The sequence below is a fragment of the Helianthus annuus genome, chromosome 2 (genome assembly GCF_002127325.2).
Source record: "Helianthus annuus cultivar XRQ/B chromosome 2, HanXRQr2.0-SUNRISE, whole genome shotgun sequence".
NCBI lineage: Eukaryota > Viridiplantae > Streptophyta > Magnoliopsida > Asterales > Asteraceae > Helianthus > Helianthus annuus.
Genome location: NC_035434.2, coordinates 8,079,858 through 8,105,536, shown reverse-complemented (window position 1 = coordinate 8,105,536; position 25,679 = coordinate 8,079,858). Strand labels below are relative to the sequence as shown.

The window sequence follows — 25,679 nt, the reverse complement described above, 5'->3', positions numbered from 1 at the left end:
AACCTGCATTTGTGCGTTCGGGTGATGAAGACTCGACTCCCAAGTAAAACACCATTAACTATAACATACAAAAGTTATATAAGACTCCTACACAACAAAATGTCTATAAAGATATGAAAGTCCTAACATTTAGACTCTGCAACAAGGTCCAACATTAGATAGAGTTCAAACTTTCACCTCTTTACCCTTTCGTTGATTCCGATTCCGATTCCGATCTACTCTTCCGATTCTTTTGGTGAATTTTCAGGCGTCTTCAAATTTAGCGCACCGGTCGACTGGTTTCCTTTATGCGCCATAACAACCGAATGAAACTCTTCAACAATTGATGCATCTTTGAACTTCAATGCAAAAGTCGAAAGACCATTTTGCCCTTCACCGGTACTGTTCAAACATGCAAACGTGATCCCTTTTTTCTCCATATTAGTCAGCTTCATATCGGGAAAAATACTAGCGTTTAAAATCAATCTATAATTCCCTCTAGCCCTCATCACAAGTCTAGCTTTTCTTGTTTCGGAAGTCAACACGTTGACTTTTAGTTCTCCTTTCCCGCGTTCCTTCCATCCACCATCGATAAACTCAAAAAGTATAGAATCGGCTGTGAAAACCGCCTTTTCGTTTTCTTCACCGGTTTCCACTTGTACTTCTTGCATGATAGCCGGTGTTATTTTGGTTCCCTCAGTTTTCTTATCCGTGTTGCCAAACAGAGACGAGTTTCCGTTTGTACCGAAACCGAACGATGAGAAACCAGGCGAGTTGTTTTGCGGGATCGACCCGAACGAAAAGGTCGAGTTTGAAAAACCCGTCCCGGCAAGCCCCGTGAACGCGTTTTGGCTACTCGAAAGCTGTTGAAATGAGTTAACTGATCCGCCCACAGGGGTCTTTTCGTCATTTCCATCTTTGTTCTCTTTCTCGGATACAGGGGTAGTTGCGTCATTTCCCTCTAACTTGTCTTTGCTTTCATTTTTCTCTTCCTCCACATGGGTATTTCCGTCATTTTCCACTAAGTTTTCCTTTTTCTCACTCTTCTCTTTCTCGGCTTCAGGGGCATTGTGGTCATTTCCAACCACTGTGTCCCCCTTTTCGCAGTTCTCTTTCTCGGATGCAGGGGTAGTTCCGTCATTTCCCACCAAGCTTCCCATTTCCCCATCATTCTCTTTCTCGGCTGCAGGGGCATTTTCGTCATTTCTCAACGCGGGGTCTTCAATCTCTTGAGACTTGTCGGAGGGTGCAAAAGCAGGAGTGGAAGTTGCAGGGGGTACCAAACGAATGGCGGCGAAAGGATTAGAAGATGCAGAGGGGGTTGATGATGTTTGACCACGTTTGACTTTGACTATTCTTCTATTTGCCAGCACTTCATCACTCGCCCTTTTGAATGTACCCGTTTCTTCCCCCGGAACCTCTTCTTCATCATCAAGACCCGGGTTATCCCGAGACAATTCTCTACCAGCAGCTCGTTTTTTGTTAGGTGGAAAAGCGTTGTCTGCGTCCCCCATATAGATTATAAAAAAATGTGATTCTGCAATAAGAACATTTTAGAAAGAGTTATATACAAGGCTCTTTAAATAAAAAAGAGTTAATTACTGTTTTCATCCCTGTGTTTTGTCAAAAATCACTATTTTAGTCCATTAGTTTAAAATTTGCGATTTTAGTCCCTATGGTTTCACTTTCGTAACCATTTCAGTCCCTGTGGTTTCACTTTCGTAACCATTTCAATCCATTATTCTGTTAAATACAGGAGTTAATTACTGTTTTCGTCCCTGTGGTTTGTCAAAAATCACTATTTCAGTCCATTAGTTTAAAAATTGCGATTTCAGTCCCTGTGGTTTCACTTTCGTAACCATTTTAGCCCCTGTGGTTTCACTTTTGTAACTATTTCAATCCATTTATTTTGTTAGTACAGGGACTGAAATGGTTACGAGGTGGACTGAAATGGTTACGAGGTGGACTGAAATGGTTACGAAAGTGAAACCACAGAGACTGAAATCACCATTTTTAAACTAATGGACTGAAATAGTGATTTTTGACAAACCACAGGGGCAAAAACAGTAATTAACTCAATAAAAATATACAATATCACACAGGAGCCAATAAATGCATTTGATGAAAAAATATAACTACATTTTTTCTCACTAATATGACACTGATTGTACTTTTCTATATCTATACTTTGTCTTGTGCATATTTCTTTAATGATGCACCCGGTGGTCGATCAACACAGAATGACTATTTGAGCACTAAACGCATCCTAATTTGAGAAACCTGCTGTAATCTATGAGTAAAACCATATGACTTGAGGCTACAGATAGATCTACCAATAACTTCACCTGATTACAGTTTTTCCAGTAATCAACAAAAGCAAAACCTAAAACACCATAACCTAACTCTGAACAGTCTATAACAGGTAATACTTGCTTATAATCGAATACCTAATAGCGAACAGAAAAAACCGAAACACGCATCATAATTATTCATAACGTAAACGATTTATCATCAAATAGACAAATACCGAATCAAAGAACATTACAAAACAACAAACTAAACATGATGTCAAACATTGACACGATTACCAGCATAACGATGCGGAATATTGTAAATCTAGCACGAAAAATAACTTAATTGATTACAAACAAATATACGTTCAACTTAATAAGTAACAATCAACACAATAATAAAACAGCCTAGAAACGAACAGAAAAATGAAACGAACGTCAAATTCGATCACAACATAAACAACACAACATGAAAACCGAATCAATGAACATCACAAAACAACAAATTAAGCAATATACGTCAAACACTGAGACGCAAAATATAGCGAGTCTAGCACAGAAAATAACCTAATCAATCACAAACACATATACGTTCAACGTAATAGGCAACAAATAACAATCGACACACTAATCAAAAACCTAGAAACGAACATCAGATTAAACAATATTTGTCAAATATTGACATGATTACCAGCATAACTTAACAATGCAGAATATAGTAAATCTAGCACAAAAAATAACCTAATCAACCACAAACACATATAAGTTCAAGTGTTCAATGTAATAGGCAACAATCAACATTCAACACACTAATCGAAAACCTAGAAACGGTTCGCAAAGTAAACAATACAACATCAAAACCGAATCAGCAAACATCACAAAACAACAAATTAAACAATATACGTCAAACATTCACACGATTATCTGCATAACGATGCAGAATATAGTAAATCTAACACAGCAAATAACCTAATCAATCACCAACACATATTTCAACATAATAGGCAACAATCAAAACCGAATCAACGAACAAAAATTAAACAATATACGTCAAACATTGAGATGATTACCTGCATAACGATGCAGAATACAGTAAATCTAGCACAGAAAATAACCTAATCAACGTAATAAGTAACAATCAACACACTAATCGAAAACCTAGAAACGAACATTAATTTAAACAATATTTGTGAAATATTGAGAAGATTACCTGCAAAAGGATGCAGAATATAGTGAATCTAGCAGTGAATATAGGCTAATCGATGATAAATACATATACGTTCAACGATTATGAGAGCTACTGTACGGAAACTGAGCATGAAACGATAGAAACGAGCGATAATGAAGAAGAGTACCTTGAAAGCGTTAGAAGGTAGCGTTACGGTTGTGTTGTTAAGGTCGGTGAGGGAGAAGAGGATGTATATGAATGAATGAACCCTAGAGCACAATGATTTGATTTGATTTTGTAGCGGTGGGTGATCAATCATCGACGTTTTTATATGGGGCCGAATATGTGTGTATATATATCATCCGCCTAACCAAAATAAAGTTAAAATCTTATGGTATCGATTTTGTTTGGTTGGTATTCCTCTACTTCAATACCATATCACACATCACATTACATGAGAGGGGCGGACCTAATGCTTTACACTGTGAGGTATGGGGCGTGAGTTGACTGAAAACGTTCAAGCCATCACCTCGGGTAGGCTGGGGTTGGGGCGTAGCCCAAGGGGCGGGAGTTTGAAGCCGGACGTGGGCCGAGCTAGCGAACATATGTGGCGAGCTCCTATTCGCTTTGTTGGCCATGTCATAGCGGAGCGGGGTAATTTAAAATTTAAATTGTAACCGTTTGGCCAAGTCAAGCGGTCACCCCAAGTCCCCAACCCAACAGTCAACATCCACTATAAATATAACCCCAACCCCACCGGCTACCCCAACCCAAACCATCGCTGTCCACCGCTACCCCAACCAAAACCCAAACCATCGCTGTCCACCGCTACCCCAACCCACCTGATCGATGGCCTCTTGGACCCACGAAGAAGAGCTAGCTCTCGTCACAAGCGTCGTTGACGCAATGAAGGGGCGACAACCCGATCAAACACGATATTGGCTGGAAGCCTTTGCAAGCTACCGACATAACGTTGGACACGACCGACACAACTTAAACGCGTGCCAACATAAATGGCGCGAGCTACGGCCAAAGCTTGATCGTTTCAAGGCCTACTACGAAGCCGTTCCGAGTGGTGAGTTAAGCCACGAGGACCGGGTGGCGGTGGCGAACATTGAGTTTCGGGGCAAGGAGCGAAGGCCGTTCGACAAGCTCACGCTTTTTGAAATTTACCTAACGCTCTAGGTTTTTTTTATTATTTTGTAATCGTTTTTAGGTTTTTTTTTTGTAATTTTTAGGAATTATGTAACTTTTAAGAATTTAATAACATTTTAAGCTTTTTAGTGTTGTGTGTATTTTTTAAATTTTTTGTATTTTTTTATTAATAAACTGCCAAGTCACGCCCCAACCCAAGCCCCGCCATACCCCACAGACACGTCACTCACCGGTGGGGGCTTGAACTCCACATGTCAACTCATGCCCCCAACCCAAGCCCCACCATACCCCACGGTCTTAGCAGCCGTGGTATGGGCTACGATTCAAGTGCGTATTCATAGTATATTTTTTTCCAAGTTTTATACCAATGATCAGTGTTGTAAAAGTCGGATTACTCGGCCGAGTACTCGGCGAGTACTCGGTCCTCGGACCCCCTCCGAGGCGACTTCCTCCTAGGCGGTCCAATTAGTCGGCCTCGGGATTACTCGGCCTTGTACTCGGACTACTCGGCCTTGTACTCAGACTAGTCGGACTTGTATTCAGAATATTTAAACTTTAAACATGTTTCATTTTAAATTATAGTCAGTTGACATGAATTATGCTTATTTTAACACATAAATAATATATAATAATTAATTTTCTTTATATTTACCATGTCCGCGCACTCCCCGAGTACTCTCCGAGTACTCCGATTACTCCCAACTCCCCAGTCGGCCGACTAGGGACCGCCTAGCGACTTTTACAACATTGCCAATGATACCCCTAAAATAATACACGAATACCTCTAACCAACCCAAACTTATAGAATAAAGGAGTCCGATTCAAACAGTGACCCAATTGCCCATATTATTAATAATATGATTGAAATTGTGGCCCAGTTAGTTAGGTATTTGTTTTATTTTAATTATTTATTGTCATTTTTTTATATTGTATGATTGCACGGTTAAAAAAATATGGGAATACCCCTGAAGCGGCAGAAACACAACATTTAGATTGGTGATTTTAATGGTTGGACGGTGAGATTTGATTCACTAAGGTTCACTTCAATTTTAAGACATTACGTGTTCAGATTATACGGTTACAAAAACCCCGGTAATAGAATTGAAAAGAGGAGGTTGATTCTCCCGGGATCGAATTAAATAGTCAGTTATCTTATATAACTAGTTTTATACCCGCGCGCGTTGCGGCGCATTAAACCGATTTTTATCCATGTGCGAAACCAAATCACTCGGTTTGATATCATAACATGATCTAAGAGATAAAATATATCGAGACGAAGATAAAAATATACTTTTCGGAGAAAAAAAATAATTGGTAACCAGGGAATTCGCCATGGAGACAACATGGTTCACAAATTTTAACTATTGTAGTGGAACCTAAAGAGTTGTTACTTCCTTCAAACTCTTTGAAACTCTTTGAAGGTAATTCGCCATGGAGACAACATTAGCACCACCAACAATAGCTTCCATGAAATCCCAGGGACAAATCTTGTAACGGTACCAAGATTGTTCACCTAATTTGAAGGTAATGCCATGGCAACATTAGAGCCTTGCTTTCATAATATTTAAATACATAAAGAAAGCTATGTATAGCCAACATTTTTTTTTGTTACTCACCAGCCTTGGCGTTCCACCTCCACCATCAATGATGCTCAATGTGTTGCTAGCTTTGTTAGGTATAATATGAACTAAGCTCTCAATACGAATCTCGTCTAAAGCATATAAAAAGTCTAAAGCATATAAAAAGGTTAATGATAGATGATAACATCTGGTAACAATAAAATCACTATTTTTCGATAAACAATCCATTTTATTTAATGAAGTCGATGATCTACATTACCTTCCTGACTGTTAAATAACATGATTATGGTTAAAAAGGAATGTGCTTTAGTAAGGGATTATGATGTAAAAACCAATATTTAAATATCTTAAGTTTCAAACTTGCTCCAACCCGGTCCGGAAATACCCCGGACCATTCATTCTTTGTGCATCTAGTGAAATGAGAAGTTTGGTTAATGACTCACTTGCATCCATTTCACTTCCAGCAATTGTATTAAAGAAGATTATGCTTTAAGAACATAGATTTAACGATCTTTAGTTTGAAATCCTACCCGACCCGTTTAGACCTCTAGGGACCATCCATATTTAAACCTCTAGTGAAATGTTTGGTTGGGTTACCAACCCACTTGCATCCAAGCAATTGTATTAAAAAGAATTATACCTTAAAACATAAATTTAAGGATCGTGAGTGTGAAACCTGACCCGACCTGTTAAGACCCCTAGGGACGATCCATTTTTGCACCTCTAGTGAAGTATTAAGTTTGGTTAGTTGCTTGCATCCATTTCATTTATAGAGATCATATTAAAAAGGAATTAAGCATTAAAAACCTAGATTTAAGAATTTTTTAGTATGAAACCCAACCCGATAATACCCCTTGGGACCGCCCATTTTTGCATCGCTAGTGAAATGGCAAGTTTGGTTACTGACCTGCTAGCACCATTTCACCCCTGGCAATTATATTTAAAAGGACTATGCTTTAAAAAACCTACATTTAAGGATCTTCAGTTTCAAACCCAACCAGGCCCGTTAACCCTACTGACCTTTTTTGCACCTCAATCGAAATGGGTAGTTTGGTTACTGACCTGCTTGCGTACGCTTCAACTCTGGCCCACGGGATGCAGCTGGGAAAGTTGACTTAATTCACTTCCCATTAACAAACGGCAGGTAGTATCGGATCCAATTCTAGCTCTACTCGTAAGTCATTCTGTAAAAAGCCCATATTACCCTTAAGAAAACCAGAACTACCAGGATAAAAAACATGCTAATAAAAAGGCCTAAACTTTCAAAAGATCTAAATGAATTGCCGATCCTGAATCAAGCATCTTGCCTACCCATCCTGACCTATTTTTTACTAAACCCATCCTAACCCAAACTCATCCTGATCCATACCCATCCTGACCCGATAACCAACCCAATCCAACCCACCCATTTTGCCACCTCTAGGTTTGATGTCATTAACCATGCCCACCAAATACCTATAAAGTGAGGTTTATTAAATAAAAATTAGAAAATAAATTTACCTACAAAGCAAACATCCACATCCCGCATACACAAACGCTTTGTGAACTCATTCATCATGCTGAGTGCTGACCAAATATGTTGTCCACTTGTATTTCCCTAAATTGTCATCAACATTTAATTAATAAAAGAAGAAAAAAAAAAGATAAAGTTCGTATTGTAATTTAATAAATTATGTGTATCATATGGCTGATAGAATCAAATAATTTTAGAGTTGCTTAAAATATCTAATTTATAACACTTAAGACAACCATGACCTAAAAAGTGAAGATATATGAATGGTATATGATTATTTGACAGTCACAGAAGTGCTGGACGGTTGGTAAATATTGACTTTGACTCTAAGAAAAAAGTGGCAACCTTGTTGAGAACAGCACAGGCAAAAGAGGGCCGAACAGACAATTCAAAAACGCATACTTGGTTTGGTTCTAGACTTTGACACCTCTTCTGAAGGACATAGCACTAATGATAATGTTTGGCTTGTACTCCATTAAACCTGCCTCAACCTCCCGGCAATTCAAGATTTCTAATAAACATTATTAGAAAGTTAAAGGATTGGGTCGAAAGGAGTTCACTTTTATGCGCGTCTAAATGGGTCACTGGGTTATCAACGAATTTCAAAGTTTCAACACTATAGCTATAGCTACTAAATCGAAAACTGCAAAAAAAGAAAACTTTATAAGTCATAAAGAGTATATGTACACGCATGCCAACCCAAGAACCAAAATACTGGACGCTAAACCGCGTCTACAAAGCTGAAATTCAAAAGAACTACAGTCAGTCAATAGCGAAACAATAGCATAACATTCATTAATTTTTATCTATTATGAGGTTAATTTGATACACAAAGAAACTATTAATACCATCTGTTTTGATAGTTTAGGAATAAGATTTTTTATCAACTTCTCAAAAAAGGTGTATGACACAATAAATGGAAACAAAACGAATAGGCTCAGATATGTAATTGTGGAATTGGAACAAAATAGATCTGGGTTAAGCCATGGCTGCAAATTCACAGTTGCATAGTCACAGTAAATATCAACTATGCCATTTGGATATTGCCCCGCCAAGGTACGACTCCGATCTTTGCTGTCCCGTTTTTTTCCCGATCATCACAGCCTATAAACAAATTTACAGAAAAACACTATTACCAGAACAATGACAACCACCACCATAGGTATCGCCACTACCGCCACCATAGTAGCAGCGTAAGCACCAAAACCAAAGAGACTCAGGTAACCATTGTTGTACCATCATCGTCACCAGAGTAGCCGCAAAATACATCACGGCGAAACCCTAGCCACAGTTAGAGGGTGACTGGTCAGAAACACCACCACCGCCAGTTATAAAACCATGGCGTCACCACCATTTGAATCATCACCTCCTGAACTACCTTTTAGAGTGGTACACACGACGATTTACAAAGCCACCAGCGACAACCAAAACATAGGCGTCTACTATGACCAACAAAAGATCAGTCGGAGACAAACATGCATAAAAAAACACAGGCATCAAACGATGCTCAACTATAATCGTCGGAATTCTCGCCGGAGAAGAAGCAAAACCCACCGAATGCAGGGGTTAAAGTTCAAAATCCTAATCCCTCGTATAAACAACGGGATAAGACGATGAACATGTGATGTTGAATAGGTGTCAAACCCTGGCGTGAGAAAACCAAGAGTTGAAGCAGAAAGGCAAACCAGGCGCCGAAATGCACCTGGCCACCGCCAAGGCCCTGCCACCATATAAAAATCCAAATCATATAAAAAAAATCCTAAATGATAGAAAGATGATAATTCTTGATACCTGGTTCAGGTCACCCGGTTCTCACCGGAGCTAACCGGAATTTGTCGAAATCAACCGAGTTCTAGCCGTCATAATCCCATACCAAACCCTAACATCTCAAGGCTTTGTTGATCTGGTCTGTTCATGTTGCGTCGCTGCTGGATCTAACCAGAGGGTTTTCATGAGAAAGAGAAAAACCTGTTGATCTGGTGGGAGGTGGAAAGCAGGCGGTGGAGGAAAGTCGGTGAAGCAGGTGGTATTCTGATGGAAAATATGAGGTTGGGGAAAGAAAGAGATATGAACAACCGTCCAACTCTGCCAATAACAATGCTCTAGAATGAGAAAACACTATTCATTTCCTCCCATCTATTAATAGATATTAATTCAGTAGTGATGGTGATTATTTTTATTTAATTATACGTGTACTCTAATTCAATATATCATTACTCCGTTAAATCAATGACATTGTGGAATATATTTAAAGAGTATGTTTGAAGACCCGTCATTGATTATCAATTATATGCATATTAGGTTAGTTCCCGTGTGTTACACGGATTGAACAATTTAAACTATATAATAAATATTTTCTGTAAATGCAAAACACAGACGAAGACATTTATATACCATATTGACATAAATGAGTTAATATAAATGTAATGTTATACGATTAATAATAAAAATAATGTTTTAAAAAATATATATGCATTGCATGGTTGAATAATAATTGAATAAGGTATAATGTAATTTGTTTGAATTGTAAAAATATGTATTTAAGAAAATGAACATTCTCGTAACAATTATAAATTTTGTTAGGTTTATTTTTTAAACATCATCTATATCTATTTTATTAGACGGGAAAATATAAATGAGATAACTCCATAGAGCGTCACGTGTCTCATATATGATTTAGCTTATAGTATAGATTCTCAATTTTTGTTACTTAATCCAATTTACATAGGTGTCTATTATAAATTGAGCTTTATTCATTATCCTTTTTTTTTTTCTAAAACACAAATGTAATTTATAAGAGTATAACTACAATTATTTATACGAATTGTTTGAAATATAGAAGAAGCAACAGATCATGGTTTTTATAAAAAAAAACATGTTATTTTTTCTACCCAATCTCAATTATTACCCATTTAAAAGGGTTTAGTCCCCATATGAATCTCAATCCCTATCTCACTTATTTAAAAAGCTTAAGATATTTTGGAATAGGGATTTTTTAGTTCAAGTCTCATAGATGGCAGAGAATAAAGAAATTGCCGTTAAAAATTTAAAAAGCTTATTATTAATCCATTTAAAACAAATTATTACAATTAGTTTTCTTTTGCTATTATTTATTAAGTTTATTTCCTATGCACTTAATTTATATTTATTCCAATAATTTAGAATATTAAATTCAAGACTTGAATGTCATAAAAGAGTATGAAGAATGAAGATAACTTAGAATATTGCTCGACAAGTGGCAGGTGTGGGATTCACAAGGGAGGTTGCGGTGTGACAGGGATTTGGTTGGGTGTGGGTAGGCGTGGCTTCGGATGGCGTGTCCAGCCATGTGTAATTTGTTAGTTTTTTACTATTTAAAATTCATTTAACTAAAATAGAAGATTATATATAGTTTTTTTAAACTACAAATAAAATTAAGAAAAAACTACATAAGTGAGTTAAATTTATAAAAAAATATAGAGATAGAAGGGGTTGTCTGGGTCGTAGTTTTGGTTAAATTGATGCATTGTAAAGGATTAAGTGAGTTAAATTTATAAAAAAAAATATAGAGATAGAAGAAGTAGAGATGTAGAGAATTAGAAAAAATTGTAAAAAAAGTGGTAGTATTTATAAATATAAAAAAGAAATAATTTTTTTTAAAAAAAAATAAACTAGCCGTTGGCTAATAGCTACCCCAAACGATCCACTTTCATTCACCAATCCTAGCTAACTAGCTGAGACCGCCTCCCGCCCAACGGCGGACTTCAAAGTCACGCTAGCGAGGCAACGTCGTGACCAACGCTGCCACGGTGTGGGTTACCAAGCATTACCTGACATCCCCGCCCCATAAAACGCCCCACACCCGATAGTCTATTACAAGCGGACTATTAATTAGGCCTTTGAATGTTCCCGGACCCACTCTACAACACACGGGTAGGACCCACCTAGTCATCTATCAAAAAACACTACACTCCCCAGCGTATTTTAGCATCACGGAATCTTCATTCTTCAGGTAATCAATCTATGACCACTTCACGTTGTCCACTTTCCAATATCCCCAATTCCAAACCCTAATTTCACCACCCGCACTAATTTCTTCAATTCCAAACCCTAATTCTTCATCAACCTTCAAATTAGTCTTTCTCTCATCCCATTTAACCCATCAATGGTCGATTATCGATCTCAATTCGAGATCTTGTTCCAAAAATCCACACGCTAAAGGTAAAAATTGCTCCGTTTTACCATACTTATTGAAATTAGCGTTTCAGGTACAGATTGTTTGAAAAATTATTATTATTTCAAGTGAATTTAGTTGAATTTGAGAAGTTAGGGTTTCAATTTCGTTGTTTTTAGTGTGTATTTTGGGAAATTTGAATTATTAGGGTTTTGGATGGAGAAATAGTGTGTAGTTTGTTTGAATTAAGTGTTTCTGGTTGATTTGTTTGGGAGATTTGGATCTTGATTGTGGATTTGGTGTGTTCTGATGGATGGAAGTGAGGGAGATTCGAGATATTTGTCGAATTACGCTGTGAGTCAAGGGTACGGGTCGACCCGACCCAAGGTTTCGGTTCGGAATTTGCCTCGACCTCAGTCTCAGCTGGTTGCTGAGAATTATGTTGATGAGGATGATGATGTTGAAGAGGATGAAGAAGAAGCCATTGATGGTGATGGTGGAATGAATGGTTCGGTTCAGCGGAACGGTGAGTATGGTGACAATGATTATGGTGACGGTGATGATAGTGATAATAATAATGACGATGATGGTGATGGTGGTGGTGAAGATTATAAACGAAGTGACGGTTTAAATATACATAGGCATCCCAAAAAGAGGAAACTGAAGAGCTTATCGTCGAGTTTTGAGTTAGCACCACGAGTGCCGCTACCACCGCCGCAGGTAGGATTAGCACCGCCTGCCGGTAAGTCTGGTGGAAGAAACACACTTACGGACTGGAGTGAACGCGAGACGTTTATTCTTCTTGACGCGTGGGGCGAAAGGTTTCTTCAACGTGGTAGAAAAAGTCTCAGATCGGAAGAATGGCAAGAAGTTGCGGAAAAAGTTTCGCAAGGGTCGAAATTAGAAAGAACCGACACTCAGTGTAGAAACCGTCTGGACACGTTGAAAAAGAAGTATAAAAAGGAGAAAGCTTTGTTGGAACAAAACAAGATTTCAGATACAAAATGGGTGTATTTCAAGAAAATGAATATGTTAATGGTGGCAACACCAGTTCAACAGGCGAATTCAAGGGAGCTTGTTTTGATGAATCCGAACGCGTATTTAAATCGCGCAAATGGGTTGGGTGAAACAAGGGATGGCCCCGGTAACGCAAACTCTCAAGACGGTGATGAAGACGATGACGACGATGATGATTTGGATTTGTTGCCACCGAAAAAGTCAAGATACGTAAGGGAGAAAGTCAATGGTGGTTCGTTTAAATTGCTTGCGGACTCCATTAACAGGTTTAGTGACATTTACGAGAAGATCGAAAACGGGAAGAGAAAGCAGATGATGGAATTAGAGAAAATGCGGATGGATTTTTATAAAGATTTGGAATTACAAAAACAGAAGATTCTTGATAGAGCAAGAGACGAGATTGCGAAAATCAGACAAGGAGATCATGAAGAGAATGATGATTCCGCAGATAATATCAGAGGGTAAACTGGTAAAATGGTAAAATACCTCTCGTTTTGACTAACATTTTTTATTTGAAAACTTACTGTTGACTTATTGCTGTTGTGTAATATGTGAGTTGTTACTACTTACTCCATATGGCTTCTAAAATGTTAAGGCAATAAGATTTAGGAAAGATTGATTAATGATTATTAAAGATGTCCCTTTTGAACCGTACCGAAAACTAAGAAACTTTGATTGAAAAAACTGCAATACGGGTTAAAATGGTGTTTGGATGTGTGATTTGAACGTGGTTATGTGATACTAGCTAATCGGTTGTATTAAAAACTTAAGCGGATTGTTGAAGATAACGTGAGATATGTTCGTACTCTTTGTTGTCTGACAATTACTACTGATGAAATAGTTTGTGCTGAGTTTGGTGACGTTTGGACGTCACCGCCGAGAAAGTGAAGGAAAAGACGTTGAAAAGAACTGGTATCGTCTAATATGTGATTGCCTATGATCGGTTCATCATAAGTAGAAACATCAAAAACTGTTTCTTGGTATAACAATAGTCGTTATAGTTCGATAATCAGTTGCAAAATGCAAAACGTCCGATCCCTTGCCAGGGTTTATGTCAGGTTTAGGTGACCGACTATGTTTAGGAGGTGGACGTATGCAGAGGATTGGTGGGACGTTGTAGCTTAAGAGATACGGGATGAGGCAATCGGCTTAAAGCATTTGCGAAACTGATGTAAAACCTGACAAAATTGACCACTTTGCCTTTCTGCGACACGAACGTCTAGTAGTACTAGACCTTGTGAACGCTCATGCGACTATCCTATTATTCCTATTAGGGCGGCGAACGAACCGAACGAATACGAACAATACCTTGTTCATGTTCGTTTGTTAAGAAATATATGTGTTCACGAACTGTTCGTGAATACTTACCGAACGAGATTTTGTGTTCGTTTTCGTTTGTTAAGGAAAGGAACTTGTTCATGTTCGTTTGTGTTTGTGTTTGTTTGTTAATTTTAGGCAACGAACAAAAACGAACGTTGATGAACACAAATGGAAACAAACAAGCGTTCACAAAATATATAATACACTGACCATTATCAAATATTTAATTTCGGAATTTTAAGTATTTAAATAAAATATAAAAACTAAAAACACCAATGAATCATCGAACACAAACAAACACGTTACCAAACGTTCACGAACATAAATGAACGAACACGACCTCTGTTCGTGTTTGTTCATTTAACTACACGAACTGAATTTTTTGTTCGTGTTCGTTTGTTTAATAAACGAACGAACACAAATGAACTTTCAGACGAACGGTTCACAAGCTGTTCATTGAACGTTTGATTCGTTTACAGCCCTAATTCCTATCTATTGGGAACAAACTCGAGTGAAATACGAATTATGGTGAAGTTGCCTATCCATAGATTTTCATTCTTAACACCAACAAACGTGAATAGATGTGGTCTTAATGATTAACGCCACATAAATGAACGATCCACCAAGGTGAATCTTGAATGAATTGAAATGCGTCATCATATTAATGAGAGCTCGTCTAGAGATTAGTGGGTAATCTAGAATCTAAAACGATACATAGGTAAAGTGGTTAAACGGAGTTAGATAACGGTCGGGTTTATTACTAATACAATAATACCATCTAGCACAAGTTAACCATCTAAAAGTTACTATTCAAACTACTCTTCCAAGTGAAAAAAAAAAGTACTTAGGTTGACAACAGTTTTTTGTTATTTTAAAATGATATTAAGGTTCTGTTTGAGTAGGGGTTTGTAGTAAATGTTCTTAGCAGTATATGGGATAAATATATGAAGGCACAAATAAACAACAAACAGTCAGGATGGCCGAGTGGTCTAAGGCGCCAGACTCAAGTTCTGGTCTCCGAAAGGGGGCGTGGGTTCAAATCCCACTTCTGACATTACTTTTTCATCTTATTTTTTTCAAAAAATATACAATGTTTCGTTAATAAAAGAAACATTTTACCATTTAACTATTAAATTAAAACGACTTTAACTTCTTAACTCTGACCTATTTTATTAAATAACTAGGTTATAACCCCGTGTATTACACGGGTCGAATAAATGAATTTTATATATTAAATCATAAAACAATATATCTTTAAAAACCTCTTTTATTGCACGAGTTGAATAAATATAATTTTATAAATTAAATAATAAAAAGTTATATCTATAAGAACCATATTGTACAGGTTAAATAAATATAATTTTATGTACCAAATAAAAAGTTATATCTTTAAAACCATGTGTATTACACGTTTTGAATAAATGTAATATTGTTTACCAAATAATAAAATAATATATCTTTAAAAAACCTCCTTTATTACACGGGTTAAATAAATGTAATTTTATATACCAAATAATAAAAAAACTACATCTTTAAAAATATGTGTATTACACGTGTTGAATAAATGTAATTTTCTATACTAAATAATAAAAAATATATATCCTTAAAAAACCCCATGTATTGTACGAATTGAATAAATCTAATTTTATATATCAAATAATAAAAAAGTTATATCTTAAAAAACCTCATGTATTACACGGGTCGAATAAATGTAATTTTGTATAGTAAATAATAAAAATGTATATCTTTAAAAAACTACGTGTATTACAAGGATTTAATAAATCTAATTTTATATACCAATAATAAAAAAAAGTCATATCTTTCAATATACTAATGGATAATACTCGATACACGATGTATTTGGTGATTGTGAAGATGGTTCTTGAAAAGAAGATATGTTATTCAAGAAGCAAATCAGCATCTATTTCAGTGATAAAATATTGGTACCAATTCCGAACAAATTGATTTATAAATTATGTAATAAAATTGATATAATAATTTTTTTTAGTAATGAAAATAAAAATATTTCATATATTAATACAAAGTTTGGTTTTCCTGATAAATAATTTCTTTTATTTAATCTTAAATTAACAACTTAAATTTTAGAATAATATTTTATTAGAAAAATAGAAGAATGGTTGTCAAAATTTAAAGTAGGATGAAATTTAATATTAGCTTATTATTCATTTATTTATTTAATTGGTATAAGATAAATTTGGAAGTGAACCGAGAAAATTATAAAATAAATGCTTACAATGAATGATATATGTCACACATTAATATTTTATTATATAGTATAGAATAGATATTTATTTAGATTGATATAAATAAATTATTATATTGTAGTAAGATTTGTTAACGAAGTCTCGATAAATTTAACCATTTATTTAAAACTTGTAAATGTAGAAATGATAAATAATATTAGTTAATTTTATTTTAAATTTCGTAAAATCTATTTGATACCAAACTAAACAAAACGTTTAAATATATAGTTAATATCAAGAGTAAATTACGATTTTGGCCTATGTGGTTATATCACTTTTACCCTTTTAGCCAAAAAATGAATCTTTTAACATCTGAGCCTCCAACGTCTTTTTTCTAATCCTTTTGGCCCCAAACACTAACCCCATCCATTTACTTTTAGGGGCCAAAAGGGTTAGAAAACATGACGTTGGAGGTCCAAAATGATTAGAAAAAAAGACGTTGGGGTCCAAAAGGGTTAGAAAAAAAGACGTTGAGGGATCAGATGTTAAAAAATTTCTTTTTGTGCAAAAAGGGTAAAAGTGATATAACCACAGAGCCAAAGTCGTAATTTACTCTAATATCAAATTAGATAACTAAGTTTGAATTTGAAGTAAATAGATAAATATAAGATAACTAAGTTTGAATTTGAAGTAAATAGATAAAAATAAAAGTAATAATTAAACTAAATAATATTTAGTAGGAGGATTATTTTTAATTAATTAGAAGAGACTAAACTAAAATAATAATTATCCATAAGATATGACCTAATATGATGACAAGTGTCTCAAAAATGATTTCTTTTATTATATAGTATAGATAACATAAACAACCATCTCATTATTCGTTTTTAAGAACAATCTATATATATAATCAAAAATTTAGTTGCATGTTCTGTTTTAAAGTCAAAATTTATGATGTTATAAATACAGTACTTATAATATTGATTAAAATAATCTATAATCTATGTATGTACAAGTTTTGAATCAGTATGTACAAATAAATCTAAGCAGGTAGAATAGGAAGTGGAATAATTTTTTAAATTATGGGATTTCAGCCTTCCTATTGAATGCATCGGTTTCTAATCCATTCACCTCCTTCAATCATGTTTTTCAATTCATGATAGAGAGAGAATAAATCTCCAGAAAGATAATCGGGGGGGGGGGGGGGAGAGGGGCTTGGAGAGAGAGTGCACAGTCGCCGGCTACATTATCCGGTGACCCTCTGTTACTCAGGACACGACGACGAGACTACGGTTCCGAAGAACGACCAGGGTGATGCGAGTGAAGTGACATCCGCATTTTCCGCCTGCTCTCCTCCTCTACTTCTCCGGCAAGGGACTCCTTATCACTTTTCTGGGTGCGGTTGCTCTGTTCCCTGCTATTTCTCTCACCGTCATCATCGCCGGTCTACCACGGCACCGATTACAAAGGGGTTTTCTTCTTTCGCCGTTAGGTATTAACCCCCCACTCTGGTTTCTCTGCCTCTAATAATCTTTTCAACAAGAATTGCTTCGAGACTAAGATTGCAAATTTTGTTTTTCTGTTAAGGTATTTCGCTTAAATCTACGTTAATTGATCATATTCTCCGTATTGAATTCATGGGTCTCTCTGTTTCTGTTTTGATCTCGATTGTGATTTTAAAATTTTTGAAATTAACTAATTTTTTCAATTTTTCAGAGATGATTGGAAGAGTTAATGGGGAAGAAAGGGGGTGGATGGTTTTCTGCAGTGAGGAAGGCATATGTCTATAGTAATGATTCAAAGGAAAATACAGAAGAAAAGGTGTTTCTTTTTTTTTTGATTTTATCAATTTTCTTGTTGTTTATTTTGTGCACACCATGCGTTCGACGAAATGCCAATGTGATTTTAACACTTGTTTATGTCTAATGTTTTAGTATAGAAACCACCTCAGAAAACTGCTTCTAAGAAATCATGGTTTGGAAGGCAAACGAATGTCGAATCAGAATCCTCACAACCACCCGAATCTGCATTCGCCACCCTTGCGCTTCGTTCTCCTCCATCCGAACATGACGATGATGACAAACCTGCAGAATCACAGGCCGAAATGATTAAACCCACGGAGCCAGAAAGCGAGCTAACAAAACCCACAATAACACCAGAACATGAGCCAAACGAGCCCGCAAAGCCTGAAGATCAGCTGAGCAAACCCACAAAACCAGAGGTTGAGCCGAAGAAGACCACAAAACCGGAGAATGAACCGAGCAAGCCTGGTTATACCTCAAGGGTAGCAGTAGCAACAGCAGCGTTTAGACGGTTTTTAGGTAAATCCAAGGAAGATTTAGCCGCCATTAAGGTTCAGACAGCTTTTCGGCGTTTCTTGGTAGTGTTTTCTATATAGCCTCCACTTAATATTGTGTTGTAAATATGCTGACACAAAGATTCTGGTTGTTATTAGGCACGAAGAAAGTTGCGGGATTTGAAAGGGCTTGTGAGATTAAAAGTGTTGGTTCAAAGTCAATCGGTCAAACGACAAGCAATAACCACTTTAAGATGTATGCAGACTCTAGCCTGTGTGTAGTCTCAGGTTCGAGCCAGGAGGATCAGAATGTCGGAAGAAAACCAAGCCCTTCAAAGACAGCTTATGCAAAAACGCGAGCGAGAGCTTGGTAACATGAAATCCTACATTGGAGATACTATTTTTTTTGACATAATATGATACTGCCTTTTCAGGATATATACTGTTTGGATGCTGACATTACCCTATTTGATGCTGCCTTGCTTGCTGCAGCTGCTGCCTTCTCCCATTGTAAGTGGTTAGATATTGCGGCATTTCTCGATCAACTTTTAGGTCAAACAGTGGTCATTTTACAACTGAATTTATAAAAGTATCATCATTTTAATTTTCTATATTTTTTAATATTTCTTGAGGCTTTATATCGTTGCTGAAGTCAATTTTGAGGTTAATATTTATTAAATACCAGTTTTGTACACTCAAGTGCATGTAATATACTCAAAGCCCAAGAAGGTTGTATGATTGCAATATTTTTACAATCTTTTAAATTTTGCTTTGTAGAAGATAAAATTATGGGAATGATTTACCATCTTAAACTTTGGCTTGTAGATCTTCCCAACGGGCACTTGGCATTAATCTACGAGAGTAAGGGAATATTTTGTATAAATGCCAAAAACAGCAAAGAGGAACAGGTGCGAACCCAGCTGAACCGAGTCACGGTACCTGAAGACATCGAGGATCTGTAAATGCGGGCGACTCTGCTTAGCAAAGAGGAATAGGTGGAGGGCATATTTTGTAAGTAATGGGGGGGGGGAGGGGGAGGGGTCATTTTAAACCTGTTTAGCCGCTTGCTAATACTTATTGCACATGAGTGATTAGTTTTGTTAATCCAAATTTTAATTACCTTCTCATAATCTGTAAATGCAGGCAACTCGGCTTAGCTGGCGAAAAAAGAAGACATTAATGGATTACTTCTGGGTGGTGCTTCATTAAAGGTATTACTATCTTATCTTCTTTTTTATAGTTCATTGCCTAACGGTTCATGTTTATTGTATGAACTATGAACACATTAAGTTTCTGGTTCTACGGGCCGGAGAAATCAAGGTCAACCGGTGATACAGGTACTCCGATGGCCCTTGATTTTTGTTCCGGCTACTGTTACGTTTGACCGGATAACACTAATTTACCACTCCCACTTCATGGTCGTTACCCCTTTTTGCACTTTATGCTATTTTGTTCTTCGGTTTTTCGTTTCATATTTGTTTGTTGATTTACTGTTACTTCACAACTTTGTTTGTCAGGCGAGAATTTGGATGACAAGAGCTGCAAGAGTTCGATCTTCAGTTTGAGAGTTAGCAGTAAACGCCCAGGTTATCTCTCTCTCTCTCTATATATATGTGTGTGTGTGTGTGTGTGTATGTGGGTCTGGTTTTCGTTTCTTATCTTTTTTTTTGTGAGCGTAGCGCGTAAAGGGTGTTTGGATTTATGGTTTGAAAGGGATAAAGTGATATGGATAATTAACAAGATAGTGTTTTTGATGTGTTTCTGGTGTTTGAGGTTGTAACAATCAGATTTTTGAGGGTTTATCAAAAAAATATTAATATTATTTAAGAAGTTAATAGATAATATGACCAAAAAAGCACACCTTTCACGTAGAAAGATAATTTGTAAATTGTGACTGATTAGAATTCTCTTATGTTAGATTAAAGAAAGGTTTTACTATGGGAATTTTTTTAGTTTACCCTCAATGATAGTTCTGTTGCAGGGGGTGATGTTGAGAAGTGGATTGATGTGATTCGGATCGGGTTAGAGGGTATAACGGTTAATGATGCGAATAAGTAAGATGTATAATGACTGATTTGATTACTAAGGGGAAGGGCGACTACATGGGCATGCATTAGCGGCAGAAGATTTCGTGAATTATTGAATAAAACCGGAAGCTTTATGAACTCCTTTAAGTTTTTTTTCTGTAATGTATGTTTTCAGACTTGGCATACATGTTTGTTCTTAAACACATTCCGCAAACAAAGTTTCCTGTGCTATGCACGCCTTAAATTTTGTGTGGCCGGCTTATGGTACAAGCTCTTATGACGTTTTGTATGGCTTCTCATACATTGTCTTTTGGCTAATTACCTTTTATCCATGCATAAACATTTTTCCCGAACGCACCACAAAATGAAGGACACTAACTGTTGGTCATGCCGTGCATCGCACGGGCCTACCCTCTAGTAAAATAAATAATATAGTTTATGGTTGACATATATAAGAGTTATATGCATGCATAATTACTGTATTGAAATTTATTCTTCTAGCTGGATTCAGGTTTTAACAAAGTTTATAATTTATTGTCGATCTTAAGTAAGATGGGTTTTTTTTTTTTTTTTTTTTTCAATTAAAGAAGGCACCATGATAAGCTCAAGCTATTCAAATTACTCACGAACTAAGCTTAATTTTATGTAAGTATCAGAAAGGCATGAAATCACCAACACAATTAATAACAATCATAAAACATATCGATAACTTTTGATATGGAAATAAAAACTTCCGCCTAAAATTTTATTAAAAATGGTTAAGTACAAATTGAGTTTGTTGTTATAACTTACATGACGGTAGCAATATTGTTACCAAGTAAGGAACATGCTTAATTTTACGAGTAGAAATGAGTCTAGTCGAGTCTAGAACTCATTAAATCGGAGCTCAACTTAATTGCTTTAAGAGAGTTTGAGTTCAGCTCAGCTCGTTTCAAGCTTTCTCCCACTTTGACTCGTAAGTAACATTACATGTATCTGCTCCCATTGTTTGTTATTTGTTTATTAATTAACTATTTTTTATTGATATGCATTAATATTTTAATTATCTGATATATAATTTTATTTATAACAAATATGTATAGTTTATCTATTACCATATATAATATTAAATTTAATGTGCAACTTTTATATAAAAAATATTATTTTTATATTTTTATAATAATATGTTCGATAACCTAATCATGCTAAGCTTGTGATAGACTTAAACCCCACTATAGAATTCGCTCTAATTGAGACTTAAACTAGGATCAATTAAGGGACTATTTTTCTTTTTAAGATATATACACCTTTCATTTAGTTTAATCGCACTTGATTAGCATAACCTACTGCTTTAGCGTTATCCCATACAAAAGCGTAGTGAATTTAATTACGATACTTACATATGCATGGTTAGATGATATTTATGTGGGTGGGGGTTTGGGTCCAATTTGCAAAACCACTGTAGTTAGGTGTTGATGCTCTTGAGCATTGGCGAAGCTTGCCCCCCCCCCCCCCAAATTTTCCGAAACCAGGGGGCGGAAACGTATATACCTAAAAAATTTCTATACGAAAGTACTATTCATAACACTACGCATCGAAAAGTTCGGGGGTCGGGCGCCCCCTCGGAACATAACTAAGCTGCGCCACTGCTCTTGAGGTCAAGAGTTCAAGTCTCGTCGAAGACGAATTAATGTAATTTAAGTTGTTAAAAAATGATATTTATGTATACAAATTGCTTAAAAAAATAAATAAAGTAAACACACTTAAAGACATATATTTTGTTGCCAATTTATGATAAAAATCTAAGCAATAGATTTGGTTGGACATCATTAATGAGGTTAGTTAAGTGGTCTTGATAGATGAGGGCCTGAGACCGTTGATACTGAAAGTGTCCCCTATTCTTGCATCAACCACTTGTACAATGTACAATTCAACAATGTCCCATGCATTAGTCACTTGTACTATCTTATAGAGGGAAAGTGATGTGACTTATTGATTGGGTTAGATTTGCCAGTGTATGAACTCAATGAGAGGGGACCAATCACACAGACTATTCTGCTTATCCCATATGGCCATACCATCATATTAGGGAAGGTTTTGTATTGTTGTACACAAAAATATTGGTGTTAATTTTTTTTTCCTGTAAACTCACGAATACGAATAAGAGCTTTTTATGTTTGTTTCTTAAGAAATATATGTGCTTATGAACTATTTATAAATGCTTCCGGCTTACCGAACAAGATTTTATGTTTGTGTTTGTTTGTTAAGGAAATGAACTTGTTCGTGTTCGTTTGTGTTTGTTTGTTAATTTAAGGCGACGAACAAAAACGAATGCTGATGAACACAAATGAGCACAAACTAATTGTTCATGGACACAAATGGAAACAAACGAACACAAAACGTTCATGAAAAGAATATATAATACACTGACACTTATTAAATATTTTATTGTCGGAATTTTGAAGTATTTAAATAAAATATAAAAACTAAAAACACTAATGAACTATCAAACACAAACGAACATGTTCACGAACATATATGAACGAACACAGCCTCTGTTCATGTTCGTTCATTTAATTAAACGAAAGAAATTTGTTCTTTGTGTTCGTTTGTTCAATAAACAAGTGAACACAAACGAACTTCCCACCGAACGGTTCACGAACTGTCCGTCCAACGTTTGGTTCATTTTCAGCTCTACTCACAGCAGCTAGTTTTAAATTATACCCGTGTCTATGGTGGGACTTGAACCGTCGCCACTATGAGATATGGGCACTATTTTAACACCTTGATACCATTAAGTTAGATGCGCTTTTGGTAATCATCTTAAAACTAAACTGACGTTCAGTAAATTATTTGAGAATTGATGCACATAAAGTAATTTTGATGCAGGATCAAAATTACTCTACAGGATCATTTTACAAAAATTACTCTACAAGATCAAAATGACTCTACATGATCATTTGTAGAGTAATTTTGAATTGTATGTTGTTTGATAAACTTGCAGGGTTATTTTGATTCACTTGTAAAGTAATTTTGATACAGAGTAATTTTGATAATTACCCTACAAGAACAAAATTACTCTACAAGAACATTTTACAAAATTACTCTACAAAAGATCAAAATTACTCTACAGGATCATTTGTAGAGTAATTTTGATAGTTACTGATAATTACGAAATGCCACCGCGTTTTTTTGTCTTTTCCTTCTATTCGTACATTAAAGTTATTTGTATTTGATCTTTTGTCTATATCTTTTGGCCATTTAATTAAACACTTAACAACACAAATCCTGTTTGTTCATATGCTTTTATAAACGTCCGTAGAACTTTAGGATTTTCTTGTTTGTGCTCTTTTGCTTGGAAAATGAACGTTTTCATGTTTGCTTATACTCGTGTTTGTTTATACTCGTTTGTTAATACTCTAAACAAACACCTGTGAAAAGTAAACATTATCAAAATTAAGATTAAATAACTTTGTCACCTCATGATTCAACACTAAAGGAACCAACAAATTAGAAAAAAAAAAAAAATCAAGGCCGGGTGGTCACGAGTTCGACTCCAAGGCCGACCCACAACCAACTGGCACGTAATTGTAGGGTTCGTGGTGTTTCAATGCCTAGCGCCTGCCCACGGATCGAATGTGACTTGTGTGAGTAGCAGTTTGGTCGATGTACCAACTGCGCTAGCCGTTAAAAAAAGAAAAAAAAAAACCAATAACATCACCTGATTACCCAATGATTTTCTATAGGACTTGTGCATAATGGGACAATTAGTAATACTAATAACTAGAAAAATCAACATAACCGAAGGGAAAATGTGTCTATGTTCATTTGTTTATATTTATATTTATATGAGTAGGGGCGGATCTAGGTAGAGCACCGGGTGGATGGGCACACTCCTTGAAAAAATAAATTTAGTATATTTTTTAGGCAAAAAACCTTACCACACCCCTTGAAAATATGTTTAAATCACTCCTTTGCATTTCTCCTGAATACTCATACGAAGTTAAACGAACTTTCTTGGTCAAAGAGTTCACGACTAAACGTTCGATGCGTTTACAAACATAAATAAATTTAATAGAATATCCATAGAAGTGTATGTTTTTTTTTGAACAGTCAAACAAAACACAGTCGTATAAACCAAAAGCGCATTGGGTTAACAACAAAATTAACCCAAAAACAGTAACAACGAGATTACATGTTCATACACCAAAGGACATTAAATCGAAATTACACCAACTCTCCCAAGTTAATCTCACGCCTCTCGACCTATTCTTACACCAAAGAAAACTCAGCACTTTGATCTTCTCTTTTATACTCCCGAGCTTTGGTTGCATGCCCCTGAAAATTGCATTGTTCAGAGATCTCCATATACACCAAATCGCCGCTTGAAACACCGTATATATCATTTTCTTCTATAGAAGTCTCAAGTGTATGTATACGTGTATATATGGCTTTCACTATTCTCACATCTTTAAATCTTATTTTCACGTTCATTTTCACATCTTATCTCTTTTTGTATATATATATATATATGTATGTATGTATAGAAAAATAAAGGAAGTGGTGTATGAATATTAACTCACGGATATATAATATTAACTTTAGTTACGTAAAAATCAGGTAGCAAGCAATTAGTTTTCTTCCTTGAAGCACATGGTTAACCTGCACTATATCTTGGATCGTGACTGGTGGGACCCATCCTAAGGTCCTACTAACAATGTTTCATTCAAATTTCAAAGCATCAACTTTGACTTTTTCTTCATTTCCAAAGATATATTATATACTAAATGTCAACATGTTAAGAGGCAAAACCTGAAAACGATAAAGAAGACAAGAGCGCTTTGCAACATGCAAGCTAAAATAAACATGGGTGGTGTGGACGTGTGGTATAAAGTCTTTAGCATCTAGGAAATTGAAAGATAGGCGCTATAGAGGCTGATTTGGCAAGGGCGCAAGACCATACCACTGAGCCTAATAATAAAAAGGTGTTTGTTTTA

The 25,679-nt window shown here is 35.8% G+C and overlaps 3 protein-coding genes, 1 long non-coding RNA gene and 1 other non-coding gene across 6 annotated transcripts; 3 read left to right on the top strand and 2 right to left on the bottom strand.

Annotated features, from left to right (window-relative positions):
* Positions 1-22: 22 nt before the first annotated feature.
* LOC110909649 (nuclear pore complex protein NUP50B) lies at positions 23-3,779 on the bottom strand. Of its 2 annotated transcripts, none has more exons than XM_022154494.2 (2): positions 3,626-3,779; positions 23-1,516 (listed from the first exon to the last, which is right to left on the bottom strand). In XM_022154494.2, the coding sequence occupies exon 2, from the start codon at positions 1,491-1,493 to the stop codon at positions 216-218; it is 1,278 nt and encodes a 425-aa protein (XP_022010186.1). In that variant the 5' UTR covers positions 1,494-1,516; positions 3,626-3,779; the 3' UTR covers positions 23-215. The 2 variants fall into 2 exon arrangements, with proteins under 2 accessions (XP_022010186.1, XP_022010191.1); XM_022154499.2 differs by lacking the exon at positions 3,626-3,779 and adding an exon at positions 3,481-3,610.
* Positions 3,780-5,850: 2,071 nt separating this feature from the next.
* LOC110909671 lies at positions 5,851-9,808 on the bottom strand. The gene is made up of 5 exons (XR_002575529.2): positions 9,478-9,808; positions 8,032-9,406; positions 7,674-7,770; positions 6,210-7,357; positions 5,851-6,106 (listed from the first exon to the last, which is right to left on the bottom strand). It is a non-coding gene; the product is annotated as an uncharacterized LOC110909671 (long non-coding RNA).
* A 1,851-nt stretch (positions 9,809-11,659) lies between these two features.
* On the top strand, positions 11,660-13,510 carry LOC110909683 (trihelix transcription factor ASIL1). The gene has a single exon (XM_022154510.2). The coding sequence runs from the start codon at positions 12,149-12,151 to the stop codon at positions 13,319-13,321; it is 1,173 nt and encodes a 390-aa protein (XP_022010202.1). The 5' UTR covers positions 11,660-12,148; the 3' UTR covers positions 13,322-13,510.
* Positions 13,511-15,146: 1,636 nt separating this feature from the next.
* Positions 15,147-15,230, top strand: TRNAL-CAA. Its single transcript has one exon. It is a non-coding gene; the product is annotated as a tRNA-Leu (tRNA).
* Positions 15,231-18,114: 2,884 nt separating this feature from the next.
* Positions 18,115-19,063, top strand: LOC110901833 (protein IQ-DOMAIN 14). The gene is made up of 3 exons (XM_022148610.2): positions 18,115-18,201; positions 18,320-18,760; positions 18,836-19,063. The coding sequence occupies exons 1-3, from the start codon at positions 18,115-18,117 to the stop codon at positions 18,956-18,958; spliced, it is 651 nt and encodes a 216-aa protein (XP_022004302.1). The 3' UTR covers positions 18,959-19,063.
* The last annotated feature ends 6,616 nt before the right edge of the window (positions 19,064-25,679 follow it).